Here is a 16722-nt window from a genome sequence, read left to right on the forward strand (position 1 = left end):
TAAAATACTTTAATATTATAATAATGAATCTCATTATTTTAAACTATTATGATATCTAAAATACTATTTTTTTTATCGTTACAATTCTTTTTAACAGTAGAGTTCAAAAATTACGTTTTGATATAAATAAAAGAAGCTATTTTTAATTCTATTACATCTTACATTCTGTTTTTATTTTTTAATTATTTTAAAATTTAAGAATATTCAAAGAATATAAAATGTTAATCAAACATATATTTTCGTGCATAGAAATATATTCTGACTTAGTACAATATCATAAAACATATATTCCATAAATATTACATGTTCTAATATTTTCCGTTTCTTTAACAACTCCAAGCCACATCATTATACGTAAGGCTGTGTTCTTTTGGATAGATTTGGAGGAGATGAATTGAATGGATTTGAGTGGATTTGAGGGTAATTTTTTAGTTGTTTTTTTGAGTAGATTTGTGAGTAATTGAGAGTGGATTTGGAAATAAAGTTTGTGAGAATTAGTGTAGGATTTGATTGATGTGATAGATTTTAAAAATTTGTTTAATTGGTAGAAATTAAAGATTACCAAAATGCCCCTAGTTATAAAAGTAATATAAAATGTTATATTTAATTGTAAAAATGTTTATAAAGAAAAAAATATTATGAATAATTTATAAAATTAATGTTTAAAAATTATAAAAATTAAATAATCAGCTTATTTTTAATAAATTAGAAAATATAATATACCTAATTTTATTAAGATATACATCTTTTTAAATTATAATATTAAAATAATTATAAAAAAAACTGAAAAATATATAAGCATTGCGTAACCTGCCCCTGTCACCATTTTGCTGCACCATTTTCTCTTTTCTCCAAAGCCGATCCAGCCAAATGATTGCAAATAAAGGAAAATGCAAAGCGTGGCCCAACTGCTGGACGTGACTCTTTCTAAGAAGGGAAAGAAAGTGCTTCTTGTGTTGGTCTCTCATGGGTGCCTTCTCTGCTGGACTTGTGCTTGCTGGATGCTTGCCACTTGCTGGACGCTGCTCTTTGCTGGATCAAGGTGAGTTGTTTGCTTCCTCCGTTTCAACTTGCTGGACCTCCTCCTCACGTGTTGTTGCTTCTCTTCCAACGCTGGACCGTGATGCTGCCCCTGCTGGACACGGCTGGATGCTTGAAAACTTTGGCCGTGTGTTTGCGTAACCGGTTACGCAAACGCGTAACCCGTTATAAGTTTGCAACTTAAACGGAATTGTTTAATAGCTTTAGGGTACATAAGACATTTTCCCAACAATCCCTCCAAATTTCTTCACTCCCGCGGGTGATGAAAAAGCAACCCATCCTGCAAATCCGTCTTCACTAACACCCGCTTTTCCGCTCATCCGAACACCAATTACTTTTCAAACACTCGCTCGCATTCGGCTCTGAACAGTACAATCTGTTCAAGCGAACAGAGCGTAAAAGTTTCTTCTAGAATGAATAATAAATAAAATATAATAAATATTATTATATTTCATTTTTAATTTAATAAAGCGATTAAAATTTCAATGTAGTTATTTTAATTCTGTTAATTTAATTTAATTGTTAATAATTAATACTAAAAAAATCTATATTTTAAAATTAACTGTATATTAATACTAACTTTTTCTCTTTAACAGGCTCGTATAAAAATTACTAGAGTTTACCCGTTCTTTCATGGAAAACCTTTTACTTACTCACCGGTCAGTTTTGCAAAAACCCTTCACTCACAGAACGTAACAAGCATACTCACTAAGCTTCTCTGCAATGGCCGATTCCGGTCTCACTTCTAACAGGAGGGTTCCTATAAAGTCCTCAGGTGCGTTTCTATTCATCCCTAGATTGTCACTTCTCAGCAGTTCAAAGTTGAAAAAAAAATAAAAATCAAAGACAAATGCTAAGGTTTGTAAAACTCCGTTTTTGAACTCTGACAATAAACCTAATCTAGAGATTCAATCGCGTGTTTTTTTTTTTGTTTTGTTTTGTTTTGTTTCAGTTGGGAATGCCGCCGCCAGTAGGAGACGAGAGCATGCAGTCGCAGTTGGGAAAGAAAGGAGGGAATCGCTGATGCGAGCGAAAAGACTCTGCAGAGTGGGCATTGGTGGTGGCGATTTCGAAGTTGCCATTGACAGTGACATGTTGATTGATGAAGAGCAATCTATTTTGGAGTCTCAGACTTCAGTGGCCGTGGAAAATTTGAAATCTGCCCTTGCTTTTCAGTAAGCTCTTCCGAACTCGTTGGGTCTTCAATGTTCATCTTGCTGGAAGTGTTGGTTGTTTTGGAATTCGGCTTTGTTTGGACTTTTTGGAGAAAACTTCTCCATAAGCTTTCGGAGAAGAAAAGATGAAATTAATTTCTCTTGTAAGCTAATTATGTTTAGCTTATGGATGAGCTAATTTGGAGTTGATTTCTCCTGAAGTCTCCCCGAATTGTTTTTAGCTTATGCATAAGCTAATTTTAGCTTGTGGTGAAAGTTAATTTCAATTTTGTTTCTTATTTTCTTCTTCTGCAGTGTTTGTGGAGAGGTTAATCCAAACAGAGGTGGTTGTGGTAAGACAATGAAAGAGGTTTAGTAAATTATTTGTAGTTTGTGGTGAACTCAGAGGACTACTATTATGAGTAAATGGGGTCAAAGTACTTGGGACTTTTGAAATTGTTTAATTTGAAATTGTGTAGTTGAAACATATAATTAGCCAATAGTTTTGTTGGTCTGAGGATGTAAAACCAACCTAATGTTACGAGTCTTCTGATTGAGGTGGGATGATCTACGAATGAAGGAAACTTATACAACAAAAGATTGGTGTTTTGTTGTTTTATTTCTTTTATATTGTAGTCCTAGACTGGTCTTTTACTAAATCTTTCAGTATTGTCTTGGCTATGTTTTTATACAAACTGAGAAAGACTTAAATTGTGTCAATGTAGTTCCTATATTCATTAACTTTGGCTTAAGCATTTCCTTTTACGTGTTCAATCAATAGGGGGAAGGGTGCGGTGAAGAAAAGAGTTGGGGCCCTTCAAGAATTAAGGCGTTTGCTGTCAAGATCTGAATTTCCTCCTGTTGAGTCTGCTCTTAAAGCTGGAGCTGTACCCATTCTTGTGCAGTGTCTTTCGTTTGGTTCTCCAGATGAACAGGTCTGAAGTTTCTTCTTCCTTTAAATGGTGTTCAATGTCACAAAAGGCTTACCTATGCTTGCTATGCTTATTGTATGGGATGAGTAGTGGGAAGAATTTTTCTTAGAGCTTACTTATTGGGGTTAATTCCTTCTGCAGTTGCTTGAGGCAGCTTGGTGTCTCACAAATATTGCTGCAGGGAATCCAGAAGAAACAAAAGCATTGCTTCCTGCCTTGCCCTTACTTATTACTCATCTTGGGGGTGAGTGATCACTTTGAGATTCCTTTTGCCTTCACAGAAGTTAATTATTATTTTTATTTATATTTGTATATGATAAAGATTAATAGGAATTCTTATAGCTTGAATTTTTAAAGAATTGTAAGATATTGTCATATCTGAAAGGGATGGAAACATAATTATTTTTTGTAAATGTCCTCTTTTATACTCTATTCAGCATTATTATACAAAGTTGTTCTTGAAGGTTGAGACTATTTTAGTAATTTTAGTATTTAGAGTTACCTTTTAAATTCATGAATGGTCTTCTTATGCAGAAAAGAGTTATCCAGCTGTTGTTGAACAGTGTGCTTGGGCTCTAGGAAATGTGGCCGGTGAAGGTGAAGAGCTTAGGAATCTTTTGCTTGTTCAAGGGGCTTTACTACCTCTTGCAAGAATGATGCTACCAGACAGAGGTTCTACTGTTAGAACAGCTGCCTGGGCTTTGTCTAACCTAATAAAGGTTTCGGATACATCAATTAAATAACTTGCTTTTAACATATTGTTTGTTTCGATCGACCTTTTTGTTACAACTCTTTAATAATAGCTGTTCTACTTCATCTGTCTACTTGAGAATTAAACTGTAAAATAATTCTAAAGGGTTTGATTGATCCCTCTCACAATCTTCTATTTATAAGAATAAATTGATACAAAAGTACATGATAAATAGGGTAACCCTAGACACAATATAATCATGATAAATAGAGTAATCCTAGACACAATATAATCATTATAAATAGAGTAATCCTAGACATAATATAATCATGATAAATAGGGTAACCCTTAACACAATATAATGATGATAAAATAGGATAAATATCCTAACACTCCCCCTCAAGCTGGAGCATACAAATTGTATGTACCAAGCTTGGAACAAATAAACTCAATCCGAGGACCCCTTAGTGACTTGGTCAATACATCTGCGAGTTGATCGTTTGACCCAATAAATTCAGTACATATTTCTTTAGTCAACAACTTTTCACGAACAAAATGACAATCAATTTCTATATGTTTAGTCCTCTCGTGAAACAGGATTTGATGCAATGTGGAGAGCAGCTTGATTGTCGCAATACATCTTCATAGTATGGATGTCACAAAATTTAACCTCTTGAAAGAATTGTTTCACCCATATAAGTTCACATGTTAGTGATGCCATTGCCCTATACTCGGCTTTCGCGGTTGATCTAGCTACTACATTCTGTTTCTTACTTTTCCATGAAATAATGTTTCCTCCCAGAAAAACACAATATCCTGTAGTAGACCGTCTATCAATAGGTGAACCTGCCCAATCTGCATCACAATACCCAGAGACCTGAATGCTTCCTTTATCTTCATATAACAATCCTTGTCCGGGAGCTTTCTTTACATACCTTAGAATGTGAATGAGAGCATTCCAATGGTCAACACATGGAGCCTGCATGAACTGACTAACCACTCCAACTGCAAAGGATAGATCTGGCCTTGTAATAGTAAGATAAATAAGTTTTCCAACCAGCCTCTTATACCTCTCTGGATCGGAGAATAATTCACCTTCTTCTGTCCTTAATCATGGGACTGTCTACCGGTCTACCATCAATCATGCATGTTTCTTGTAATATATCAAGAGCATACTTCCTCTAGGAGATTACAACTCCATTTCTTGATTGCGCTACTTCAATGCCTAAGAAGTATTTGAGACTTCCAAGATCCTTGGTTTGAAAATGTCTACACAAGTACTCTTTTAGTTGAGATATTCCAACAACATCATTTCCTGTAATGACAATATCATCAACATATACTATTGAGTAAACACATTTCTCGAGAGAAGAATGACAGTAAAAAACTGAATGGTCTGCTTCACTGCGTTTTAGCCCAAATTTTTGAACAATGGAGTTAAACTTTCCAAACCAAGCACGTAGGGATTGCTTGAGGCCATATAGAAATCGATGCAATTTGCATACCATACCAGACTCCCCCTGAGCAACAAACTTAGGAGGTTGCTCCATATAAACTTCTTCCTCAAGATCACCATGTAGGAAGGCATTCTTGATATCCAATTGATGAAGTGGCCAGTGACGAATGGCTGCCATGGCAAAGAAGAGACGAATAGTAGTCATCTTGGCTACAGGAGAGAAAGTGTCACAATAATCAAGACCATAAACCTGAGTGTAACCTTTTGCAACAAGCCGAGCTTTGAGCCGATTAATTTCACCATCAGGGCCGACCTTAACTGCATACACCCATCGACAACCAACCACCTTTTTGTCTGAGGGAAGAGGCACCAGCTCCTAAGTATTACTGTGATCAAGAGCCTGCATTTCTACAGTCATAGCTTGTCGCCATCCAGGATGATCAAGTGCTTCTTTCACATTCTTGGGTATAACAACAAAGGACACTGAGGATAAAAGAGAAAAATAGGAGGGCGACAATCGATGATAGCTTAGAAAATTATAAATGGGATGAGGGTTTCGAGTGGAATGAGTACCTTTTCTGAGGGCAATAGGCCATGCTGAATTATTTTCACCAGGAGGCGTGGGAGGAGGTGACGAGGGAGAAGAATCTGAAGTAGGAGATTCACCATTGTCTTGGGGAGGTGGACTATCCATTGGGGCCCTGTGTGGGGTGATCTCAGTATGTGGAGAAACGGGTGTAGAAGGATTGTGATCAAGACTTGGAATGACAGAGATAGTGGAGCTATTTGACTCAGCCATTGGAATAGGAAGGACCTGCTGGAGGATAGAAGCATCCTGAACAGATGGTTCAAAGAATGTGACATTGGCCGACATGTAATACTTCTGAGTTTCAGGAGAGTAACACCAATATCCTTTTTGAAGTCGAAAATAGCCTAAGAAGACACATTTGAGAGCGCGAACGGAGAGTTTGTCTAGACCTGGAGACATGTCATGAACAAAACATACACAGCCAAACACTCTGGGAGATGTATGAAAGAGAAGAACATTAGGAAACAAAATGGAGAAAGGGACTTTATTATCAAGAGAGGAGGAGGGCATCCTATTAATAAGATAACATGCAGTTAAGATGACATCCCTAGTGATGGACAAGAATGTGGGCACCAAGCAAAAGGGTATGAGCAGTTTCAACCAAGTGTCTACTTTTGCGTTCTGCTATATCATTTTGCTGCGGTGTATGAGGACAAGTAGACTAATGTAAGATACCATGGGAACTCAAGATGGCAGAAAATGAGGATGAGAAATACTCTTTTGCATTATCACTTAATATTTTGATTACTTGACCAAATTAATTCTTGATTTCATTCAAAAAAGATGTAAAGATAGCTAACAATTCAGAACGATTTTTCATAAGATAAACCCAAGTACATCTTGAATATTCTCAATAAAAGTAACAAAATATCTAAAACCAAATGAGGAGATACGACTAGGTCCCCATATATCAGAATGGGTGATGAAAAAACTAGAATTACATATTGATTGAGACCTTTTAGGAAAGGAAGATTTAACATGTTTTCCTAATTGACATGACTCACATTCTAAGGTTTGGAGACCACTAAGTTCAGGACACATCTTTTTTAATTTGGACAAATGAGGATGGCCAAGTCGATCATGTAGCACTTTAGGATTAGGAGCAGCAACACAGGACACCCTTGGACGAGATCCAAAATGGTATAATCCGCCAGCTTCATATCCTTCTCCAATCTGTCTCCCCGAACCACGCTCCTGTATAACAAAAGATTTATGATCAAAGGTTATTGAATAATTTAACATTTTGGTCAACTGGTTTAGGGAAATTAAATTAAAAGGACAATTAGGGACAAAAAGGACTGAGTTGAGATTGAGGGAGGGAGACAAAGAAACATGGCCGACTCCTTTGGAGGAAGTTTTAGATCCATTTGCAAGGGTTATGAAATGAGGTTTTTCTCGAAAGGAAATAGATGAGAACAAAGAGGTATTACTAGAAATGTGATCAGAAGCACCTGAGTCAATTACCCATGGATTTTGACCTTCCATAGATTGAGAAACGCAGGCTGTTGATGTACTGGGAGATTGAGATGGTTGTGCCAAGCTGTTAGACTTTAACCTTAAATACTCTTGATATTCATCCTCAGAAAACATAGAAGTGGAAGTTTCCGTCTTCGAAGTGGAAGTTTCAGTCTTCGAAATATTGGTGGTTTTGGAAGGGAAACCATGTTAGGAGTTGCAATTCTCTTGAGTATGACCCATTCTTTTATAGTATGTGCATTGAGGACGTCCCCGACCTCCTCGTCCTCCTCCTCTAGTGCCACGTCCTCCTCTTCCTCGTGTAGCAACCATGACAGATGGTTCCATTAGTTCATGTGCTTCTTGAGTTTGAGGTACCGGGACACGCAGAAGGCAAGTGGTCAATGTTTCCATAGAGGGGACCTCATGACTAGTTAGAAGTTGATCTTTGAGATGATCAAAATCGGGATGTAGGGCACGAAGGATCAACACCATGTAAAATTTGTCTAATTTCTTTTTGATATCCTCTAATGGGTCCACTTCTAAAAACATCCTGAGTTCTTCGACAGCAGATTAGGCTTCAACCATGAAGGACACCATATCATGGTCTGCCATTTTAAGAGATGCAAGCTTGTTCGTAGTGTCATAGAAACGTTGAATATCGTTGGCATAAATGCTTTGGGCTTTCTTCCAAAAGGAGTGACAAGTTTTGAAAGCCCTCAAAGATACAAGAAGTTTGGGTTCCACTAATTGCCATAACAGGGCACACAATTGGAAATCTGCTTGTTTCCACTTATCAACTTTTTCAGTAGGCACATGGCTTCCATCTCGCTCAAGGTGGTCATAATGCCCTTGGTCAAGGAACCACATTTCAACGGCAACAAACCATGATAGATAATTTTTTCCATTTAGCTTCTCGGAGGTAATTGATGGACTTCCGAAGAAAGAGTACTGCCAGACGCCATTTCTGAAGAAGACGAATAGTACCAGCGAGGAACAAGAAAACCCTAAGGGTTTAGACGAACGGAACTGTGACAGCGATGGACGACGACGGCGGACGGTGGCCGGCGACGGGCAGCAGCCGGCGGTGGCGGTTGATGACGGACTGTGGTGTCGGACAGATATTACGAGACAGAAATCAGAGCGGGATCGAGCCACTCTGGTACCAACTTGACTGTAAAATAATTGTAGAGGGTTTGATTGATCCCTCTCATAATTTTCTATTTATAAGAATAATTTGATACAAAAGTACATGATAAATAGAGTAACCCTAGACATAATATAATCATGATAAATAGGGTAATCCTAGATACAATATAATCATGATAAATAGGGTAACCCTTAACACAATATAATGATGATAAAATAGGATAAATATCCTAACATGTCTAACCATATTCATGGTCCATTTGCTTGTATGGGGTCATTTTCTCTGAGATGCGTTATGTTGTGATTTCTTTTGCATTGTGATTTGTGTAAGATGTAACATTCCATATGCATTTTTTATTTGTGAACACTGTGTTTGCCATGACATGATTTCCTTTCTGGAAACTTAACATGACTTTAGTATGTTTGCATGCAGGGCCCAGATCCTAAAGCTGCTACAGAACTCGTTCGTGTTGATGGAGTATTAGAGGCAATCATTCGGCACTTGAGGAAAGCGTGAGTATTACTTTGCGACTACTTGTTGTATTATCTTGGTCATTTCTTAGTCTGTAGCAGAGTTAGCTTTGGTCTGATTTCTGGCAACAATGTGAATTGAATTAATATCAGTGAAAACCTTCCCAAGTATTGTGCCATTTCGTTCCTCATTAAACTATTTCTTATTGATGTTAGCAAAATTATCTCTGTAATTTTGTCATTTCTGGCAAAATTATCTCTGTAATTTCTGGCAACAATGTGAATTGAATTAATATCAGTGAAAACCTTCCCAAGTATTGTGCCATTTCATTCCCCATTAAACTATTTCTTATTGATGTTAGCAAAATTATCTCTGTAATTTCTTAGTCTGTAGCAGTGTTAGCTTTGGTCTGATTTCTGGCAACAATGTCAATTCAATTAATATCAGTGAAAACCTTCCCAAGTATTGTGCCATTTCGTTCCCCATTAAACTATTTCTTATTGATGTTAGCAAAATTATCTCTGTAATTTCCTGACTTGTTTGGATGAAGTCCTTGAAACTGAAATTTGTGTGCCTATAACATGTATGCTTATAAAGTTCACTTTTCTATAGGTTTATTATGAGCTTAAAGACAGAAGTGATGATAGTTCAAATCCTCTTTAGTATTATGTGTAACTTTTCGCAAAATATAGTATAATCTACATAATAGAATATTTACATGAAATGATATGATAGACCTGTTATTCACTTAGTATTAAAGTGTTAACCGTACAAGTATCCCAAAATAACTATAAAATTAAAACATTAAGCAGAAACCTATTCTAACACAAAACTATGTACAAGACCGAATGGTCAGTACTAAACTGGTGGATCCTCTCCTTCTAGAGCTTGCTCCACCGAGACCTCTTCTTCTTCTGCTCACATCCACTGGATTATCATTGCAAAGGATAAACCGAACGGGTAAACATGGAAAAACAGAAAAGCAGGGTAAGCTAGTGTAATTTAATAATCATGTTAACATATAATTCAATAAACAGATAAAACACTCATACACATGCATAAAACATATACACACATATTGACCGACCACTTTAATTAGACTGTCTGGACTGGTATGAATACGTAGTTTTGGCCGTTCGTGCACTCGTGGGTGTAGTAATTGGAAACCTATCAGCTGCCACACGAGGTTAGCCCGTTATACCTCACCTAAGGTCTCCCCCCTTAGACTAGAGCCTCCTGCTATCCTCACGACATGAATTACCCATCTCTACTTAAGACTTGGTAACCATTAGAATGTTTGGATGAACGCCGTGGATTTCACTATCCATATTCATACCATACTATTACCTTGAAAACCAACCACCGAGACATTCCTCCTTGGAATTCTCTTTTATATCAAACTTTAGAAATCTCATACCACACTACAATATCAACATTATTTCTCATGCATAATACCTTTAAACCTCTGAATTAAACACTCAAAGTACAGTATAAGTTTAGACCGAATACTTAGTGTAAGACTGAGCGGTCTTTCACTATCCATAGAACGGTCCATACTAGATAATGTTGAAGAAGTGGCCAAACACTATTACTGACCGACTACTAGAAGTAAGATCGAATACTATAATATTTCTATTCTAAAACAAGGCCAAGAACCAATATTAACCAAACACCCCAACGAAACCGAGTACCAATGTAGACCGATTTCTAAAAGAATACCGAGCCCTACTAAGGGATCGAACTCTAGTGTAGGACCAAACGCTACAACAGTGTGACTCCCTCCACAGAATTACCAAAAGGCTTATTTGTACTCTCTCTGCCCCCCTAACAGCCTAATAAACTTTCCCGCTCTTTACTTCTATCCTAAACCCATTAACCATTATACCCTGCCAACCCATATCCTAACAATGACCGAACGGTATACGAAACCGAATACCAACACATAATTGAATGGTCATTAACTTGTAAGGCCCATGTGAGGCTGAACGCATTTAAGACCGAATGCAAGTACGAGACCGAGCACTGGTACAAGACAGAGCGCTACCAAGAAACCACACACCCCACTAAGACCAATCGCTACGACTAAACATAATACTAGTACAAGACCGATTGGTCGTTAACTGAAAAGCTCTACAAAAGTAGAACTCAGTTAAGACCGAATACAAGAAGAAAGCCGAACGGTCAACGAAGGACCCTCAGCGAACTACATAATTTTGCAGAATGACTGCAAAATTATGATCAACACCAATCTTTACCAATTTCCTTCATTCTTCCCAACTTCTAATCCTTCCAATTTATATTATACAGACCTATACACTTCTTTAAGAACATCTAAACATTCCTCACATTATTTAAAGAGTTTCATCTCAGATTTGAGAGTCAATTCTGCAGAATCGTGAACTCAAGGACCGAGAACCAGATTTCTCTGTTTTAGTACAGTTTTGGGTGACTTAAGGATCTCAACGAGTCCTAAATAACTTGCCCAGATTTTCTTTACAAACCAAACTCACACCGAACACAAATTCCTCAATTTCACCATCACACTTCCTCACAATTCACTCGGCCATTGAACCAAAAGTATGCGATATCACAATCAACATGAATTCAGCACTTAATAGTCTTCACACAATCATTCAGTTTCACACACATGCAACACCATCAAACAACATTTTCATGCATCATAAACCAAACAATTAAATTAACTAGCTTTCCTTACCTCTTTGACCAAACCGAACTCTCAAGCAAAATTTGCTCACCACCAGAGATTCCTAAGAACCTAAAATTCACTGATTGATAAGAATAGACCCACCAAAAGATCAAATATATGATCAGAAATGGGAAGAGGAAGTTGATGAACACATGCAACCAGAAACTTGACTTGCATGTGTCAAAAAGTTTTGGAATCTCACAGAAGATCAAGGAATCGAGACTTACCAACTCTAAACAAGACTTTGATCGGTGGAAAAGGATGTTTTTGACTCCAAAATTACTTTAAGCTTGGTCTGATTGTAAATAAGATGATGTAAGATGAGAGATTTTTAGAGAGAAGGAGGAGAAAAGAGGAGATTAAAATTTTGGAGAGAGAGAGAGAGTGCATGTAGAGAATGGAACGAAATTTGAAACTTTCATTTATATACCACTTACAAAACCGATCGGTCAAATCCAGTGCATACACCTGTCTTTCTCCAATTTTCTTTATAAATTCTGAGTTCTTACATTATGACCTTGTGAAAAACTTATTTCCTTAAGTGTTAAGTTCTTCTACTCATTGAATACATACCCTGTGAAGCTGTCCTGATTATTGTCTTAATAATAGTTTTTTCACCTCAGGGATGATGAGTTAGCAACTGAAGTAGCATGGGTGGTTGTTTATTTGTCTGCCCTTTCAAATATAGCTACCAACAAGCTGGTGAAGAGTGATGTACTTGAATTACTTGTAAATAAATTATCAACGTCAAACAGTTTGCCATTAATGATTCCGGTAATGATCTCTACTGCATTATGTTTTTTTGTTCAGTTGTTGCAAAAGTGTGTCTCTTGGCATCTGTGACTTTTTATTGTGGTTAGCATATATCAATAATACACACAAGTTACAATGCTTATGTTATTCTCATTGATCTGTTGTTTCTAATAATAAATGGAAATTCTTCTAGATTTTGCGTAGTTTAGGTAATCTTATTGCTGGCGATTCCCAAGCAATTAATGCGGTTCTCATTCCTGGACGTGAAATTACAGGCTAGTAAATTTTCCTTTTTTTGCTAAGATGAATGCATTCCTTTTGGTCAAACAGTATGGATGAAATTCTCACATCTGTATTTTAATGGAATTTTCAGGTAATGCAATAGAAGTTCTTGTAAAATGTCTGAACTGTCAAAACAGGGTCTTAAAGAAGGTACAAAATTTAATTTTTATTTTTTGAATTTACCTTTGGATTAATCAAGAGAAGCTTCACAATATATGCAGGAAGCAGCCTGGGTGCTGTCTAATATAGCTGCTGGTCTTGTTGAGCACAAACAGTTGATATATTCTAGTGAAGCAGTGCCTTTGCTATTGGAACTTCTTTCTGCCGCTCCATTTGATATAAGAAAAGAAGTGGCTTATGTATTAGGCAACCTTTGTGTTGCCCCGACTAAAGGTGATGGCAAGCCAAGTTTGATCCTGGAGCACATGGTTTCACTTGTTGAAAAAGGATGCTTGCCAGGTTTTATTGATTTGATTAGATCTGCTGATATTGAAGCTGCAAGGCTTGGACTTCAGTTCACAGAGCTCGTAAGAGATTTCAATGGTTGTCTAAATAATCCCTTTCTATATATTTTGATTAGAACACGCCTATTACATGGTTTAGTCAGTAAATCAGGCCTATTGGTTTGTGTAATCATGACAAAATCAAACCTCAACCAAGAGCATACCAAGTTTTAAGATTTAAACCGCTAGTTGATTATGATTTCTTGTGTTCGTAGGTCCTGAGCGGGATGCCAAATGGCGAGGGCCCAAAGCTTGTAGAGCAAGAAGATGGGATTGAAGCCATGGAAAGATTTCAGTTTCATGAAAATGAAGATCTGAGGACTATGGCAAATACTCTAGTTGACAAATATTTTGGAGAAGACTATGGGCTTGATGTCTAGTAGGTATCATACTAGCAAGATTCACTGTCATTTAATGCTTGCCTTCCCTCGCCTTTGCCACATGTCCAATATGGAGCAATACAAGTCAATGACATTGCTGAACAACGATTCTTTATGAAGGCCAATAGAATTTGTTTTGGTATTATTATGTTTGATAAAATTATACAGGGCTTGAGATGGTACACTTTTGATGGCCCTTGTATGAGTACATACAAGATAGTTGAGATGTAAATTTTTTGTTTGTATTTCTGTTCCAGATCTTTTTGTTAGAATTTAGTACCTATATGCATAAGATACTAATTACTAGTAAGTTTAGTACACTCCCAGAATTTTATTGATGAATTTTTATATGGTTTAATTGAACCTTTCTTGCATTAACCTTGATTGTATAATGATAAGATATAATGTGATAGGATATAACGTGTACAGAAAAGAAGGAAACCGGTTAGGAATTAGTTGTTAGTTGGTTGGAGGGACCTTTATAAAAAGGTAGGGAGGTCATGTGTCAGAGGACTTTTGAATAATTTTGTAGATTGAGTTTTGACTCTTTGTGAAGGGAAATCCTTGGAGCAGAGTGCTTTCCTAATTTTGTATTCTTTGGTTACACTAATAATACAGGTTTGTTCTTAGTTATTTAGTGAGTGAGTGTGTTCTGTTTTGAGTGATAGATAAATTTCTTGACCAAAGAAGTCTATCAAATTGGTCTGACCTATTGATCAAGAAGTGATCAAGAAAGGGTGGAAGCATGGAAGGAAGAGACAATATCTTGGAACGGAGGGTTAGTGAACAGAAAATGAGTGTGGTTGAATGTAGAAGAAATATCCAAGAAATAAAAGAAATGTTATAGGAAATCAAGATTCACATAAAAGGCTTAAAAAGAAGCGAGAAATTTATCATGATAGGAAGAAAAAGGGAAAAATGGGTAGGTATGTTGTGAAAGATAGTTTGCTAGACATCAAGAAAGCCAAAAAACCCTCATATGGACGACAAAATTCAACCAATAGAGAGAAGAAAAGAGAAACCGATATAGGTGAAGAGGACGGGGTTGACCAAGACCATGAGGGAAATGTTGTTACCGTGGAGTGTCAAAAGATGTTGTTTTGAGTGTTGATGGTTTTGCAAGAATTAGAGGGCAAGATAGGAGAGAAGAAAATATATGTGACGAGGAAGGTAATGAAGAAAACTGTGTTGAAGACATTGGTGTGGTTGCTATTGAGAAATTTGCAAAAGCTGCTCAGATAGTGTGATAGGTTGTGGTGTGTATGTCAAAATAGTGAAAGGGGAAGAATTGTTGAGGCCTGGGGTTAAAACATGATGTGAGGGAGCAACCCAACTGAGTCTGTTTACAGGCAAGAGTGGAAAAAAGAGAGGAACTTCTGCAAGACACCAAGAAAGTAAAGAAACACTCAGTTGGAGGAGAAAATTCAATGATTTGGGAGAAAAAAAAAGAAGGGAATGCCATTAACAATAATGGAACTAGGAAGGGTGAGGAAAAACCAGTTTTTCCGAGGGTGAAAAGAGAAGAGTTGTCCACTTAGGAAGGAATTGACACCCAAGGTCAAACAACAGGGGCAACAAATGCTTTTGAACTTCAGAACACCAAAGGATCAATAAAAGTACACCCAAACAACAAAGAAAATATAGTCTAGGGGTTCAAGACCTGACACCAAAAATTCAAGAACCATTCTTGGAAAAATCTGGCAACAACTCTACTAAGGATAGTTGAAGGGAACAAGAGATGCATGCTATGTGAGAGTTGGGCAACAATAACACAGATTGGGAGTGAGAGTTTGAAACTAGATGGTGATAACCCTGTGCATCATTCAAATCTGGTTGGATCTTCAGTTAATTTTCCTGGAATTGAATTTAGTAATGTGGTTGAAGAAAGTTTTTCGCTTTCATCCACTCTCTAGTTATACGGTTAAATCTAGTTTTGTTGGAAATAAAGGAGTAGTAGCTGTTAGGATATTTATCCTATTTTATCATCATTATAGTGTGTCAAGGGTTACCCTATTTATCATGATTATATTGTGTCTAGGATTACCCTATTTATCATGATTATATTGTGTCTAGGGTTACCCTATTTATCATGTACTTGTGTATCAATTTATTCTTATAAATAGAAGATTGTGAGAAGGATCAATCAAGCCCTCTAGAATTATTTTACAGTTTCAATCTTAAGTTGGTATCAGAGCGGGTCGATCCCGCTCTGGTTTTTGTCTCGTAATATATATCTGTCCGGTGCCACAGTTCTTTGTCGCCCGTCACCGTCCGCCGCTGCCCGCCGCCTGCCACCGTCCACCGTCGTCCGTCGCCGGCCACCGTCGCCGCCGGCCACCGCCCACCGTTGCCGGCCAACGTCGTCCATCACTGTCACAGTTTCCTTCGTCTAAACCCTTAGGGTTTTCTTGTTCCTCGCTAGTACTATTCGTCTTCTTCAGAAATGGTGTCTCGCAGTACTCTTTCCTTCTCTAGAAGTCCATCAATTACCTCCGAGAAGCTAAATGGAAAAAATTATTTATCATGGTCTGCTGCCGTTGAAATGTGGTTCCTTGGCCAAGGGCATTATGACCACCTTGAGCGAGATGGAAGCCATGTGCCTACTGAAAAAGCTGATCAGTGGAAACAAGTAGATTTCCAGTTGTGTGCCCTGTTATGGCAATCAGTGGAACCCCAACTTCTTGTATCTTTGAGGGCTTTCAAAACTTGTCACTCCTTTTGGAAGAAAGCCCAAAGCATTTATGCCAATGATATTCAACGTCTCTATGACACTACGAACAAGCTTGCATCTCTTAAAATGGCAAACCATGATATGGTGTCCTTCATGGCTGAAGCCCAATCTGCTGTCAAAGAACTTAGGATGTTTTTGGAAGTAGATCCATTAGAGGATATAAAAAAGAAACTAGACAAATTTTACATGGTGTTGATCCTTCGTGCCCTACATCCCGATTTTGATCATCTCAGAGATGAACTTCTAACTAGTCATGAGGTCCCCTCTATGGAAACATTGACCACTCGCCTTCTGCATGTCCCAGTACCTCAAACTCAAGAAGCGCATGAACTAGTGGAACCATCTGTCATGGTTGCCACACGAGGAAGAGGAGGACGTGGCACTAGAGGAGGAGGACAAGGAGGTCGGGGACGTCCTCAATGCACAT

At 37.5% G+C, this 16722-nt stretch overlaps 1 protein-coding gene across 3 annotated transcripts; it reads left to right on the top strand.

The window, feature by feature from the left end:
* Positions 1–835: 835 nt before the first annotated feature.
* Positions 836–13927, top strand: LOC108319229 (importin subunit alpha-9). Of its 3 annotated transcripts, none has more exons than XM_017550281.2 (12): positions 836–1042; positions 1638–1816; positions 1994–2216; positions 2977–3130; positions 3269–3371; positions 3662–3846; positions 8886–8980; positions 12270–12420; positions 12593–12674; positions 12773–12831; positions 12903–13224; positions 13400–13603. In XM_017550281.2, the coding sequence occupies exons 2-12, from the start codon at positions 1765–1767 to the stop codon at positions 13459–13461; spliced, it is 1488 nt and encodes a 495-aa protein (XP_017405770.1). In that variant the 5' UTR covers positions 836–1042; positions 1638–1764; the 3' UTR covers positions 13462–13603. The 3 variants fall into 3 exon arrangements, with proteins under 3 accessions (XP_017405770.1, XP_017405768.1, XP_017405769.1); XM_017550279.2 differs by having other exon boundaries at positions 840–1042; positions 12903–13208; positions 13400–13927; XM_017550280.2 differs by having other exon boundaries at positions 841–1042; positions 8901–8980; positions 12903–13208; positions 13400–13927.
* The last annotated feature ends 2795 nt before the right edge of the window (positions 13928–16722 follow it).

This window comes from Vigna angularis, chromosome 3, assembly GCF_016808095.1.
Source record: "Vigna angularis cultivar LongXiaoDou No.4 chromosome 3, ASM1680809v1, whole genome shotgun sequence".
Taxonomy (NCBI): domain Eukaryota; kingdom Viridiplantae; phylum Streptophyta; class Magnoliopsida; order Fabales; family Fabaceae; genus Vigna; species Vigna angularis.

Bases quoted from the DNA above. Each gene is read 5' to 3' on its own strand.
- LOC108319229 (XM_017550279.2), top strand. From the start codon at position 1,765: ATGGCCGATTCCGGTCTCACTTCTAACAGGAGGGTTCCTATAAAGTCC. The intron at 3,131-3,268 runs GTCTGAAGTTTC...TTCCTTCTGCAG, and splicing joins TTGGTTCTCCAGATGAACAG to TTGCTTGAGGCAGCTTGGTG. The intron at 13,209-13,399 runs GTAAGAGATTTC...TTGTGTTCGTAG, and splicing joins GACTTCAGTTCACAGAGCTC to GTCCTGAGCGGGATGCCAAA.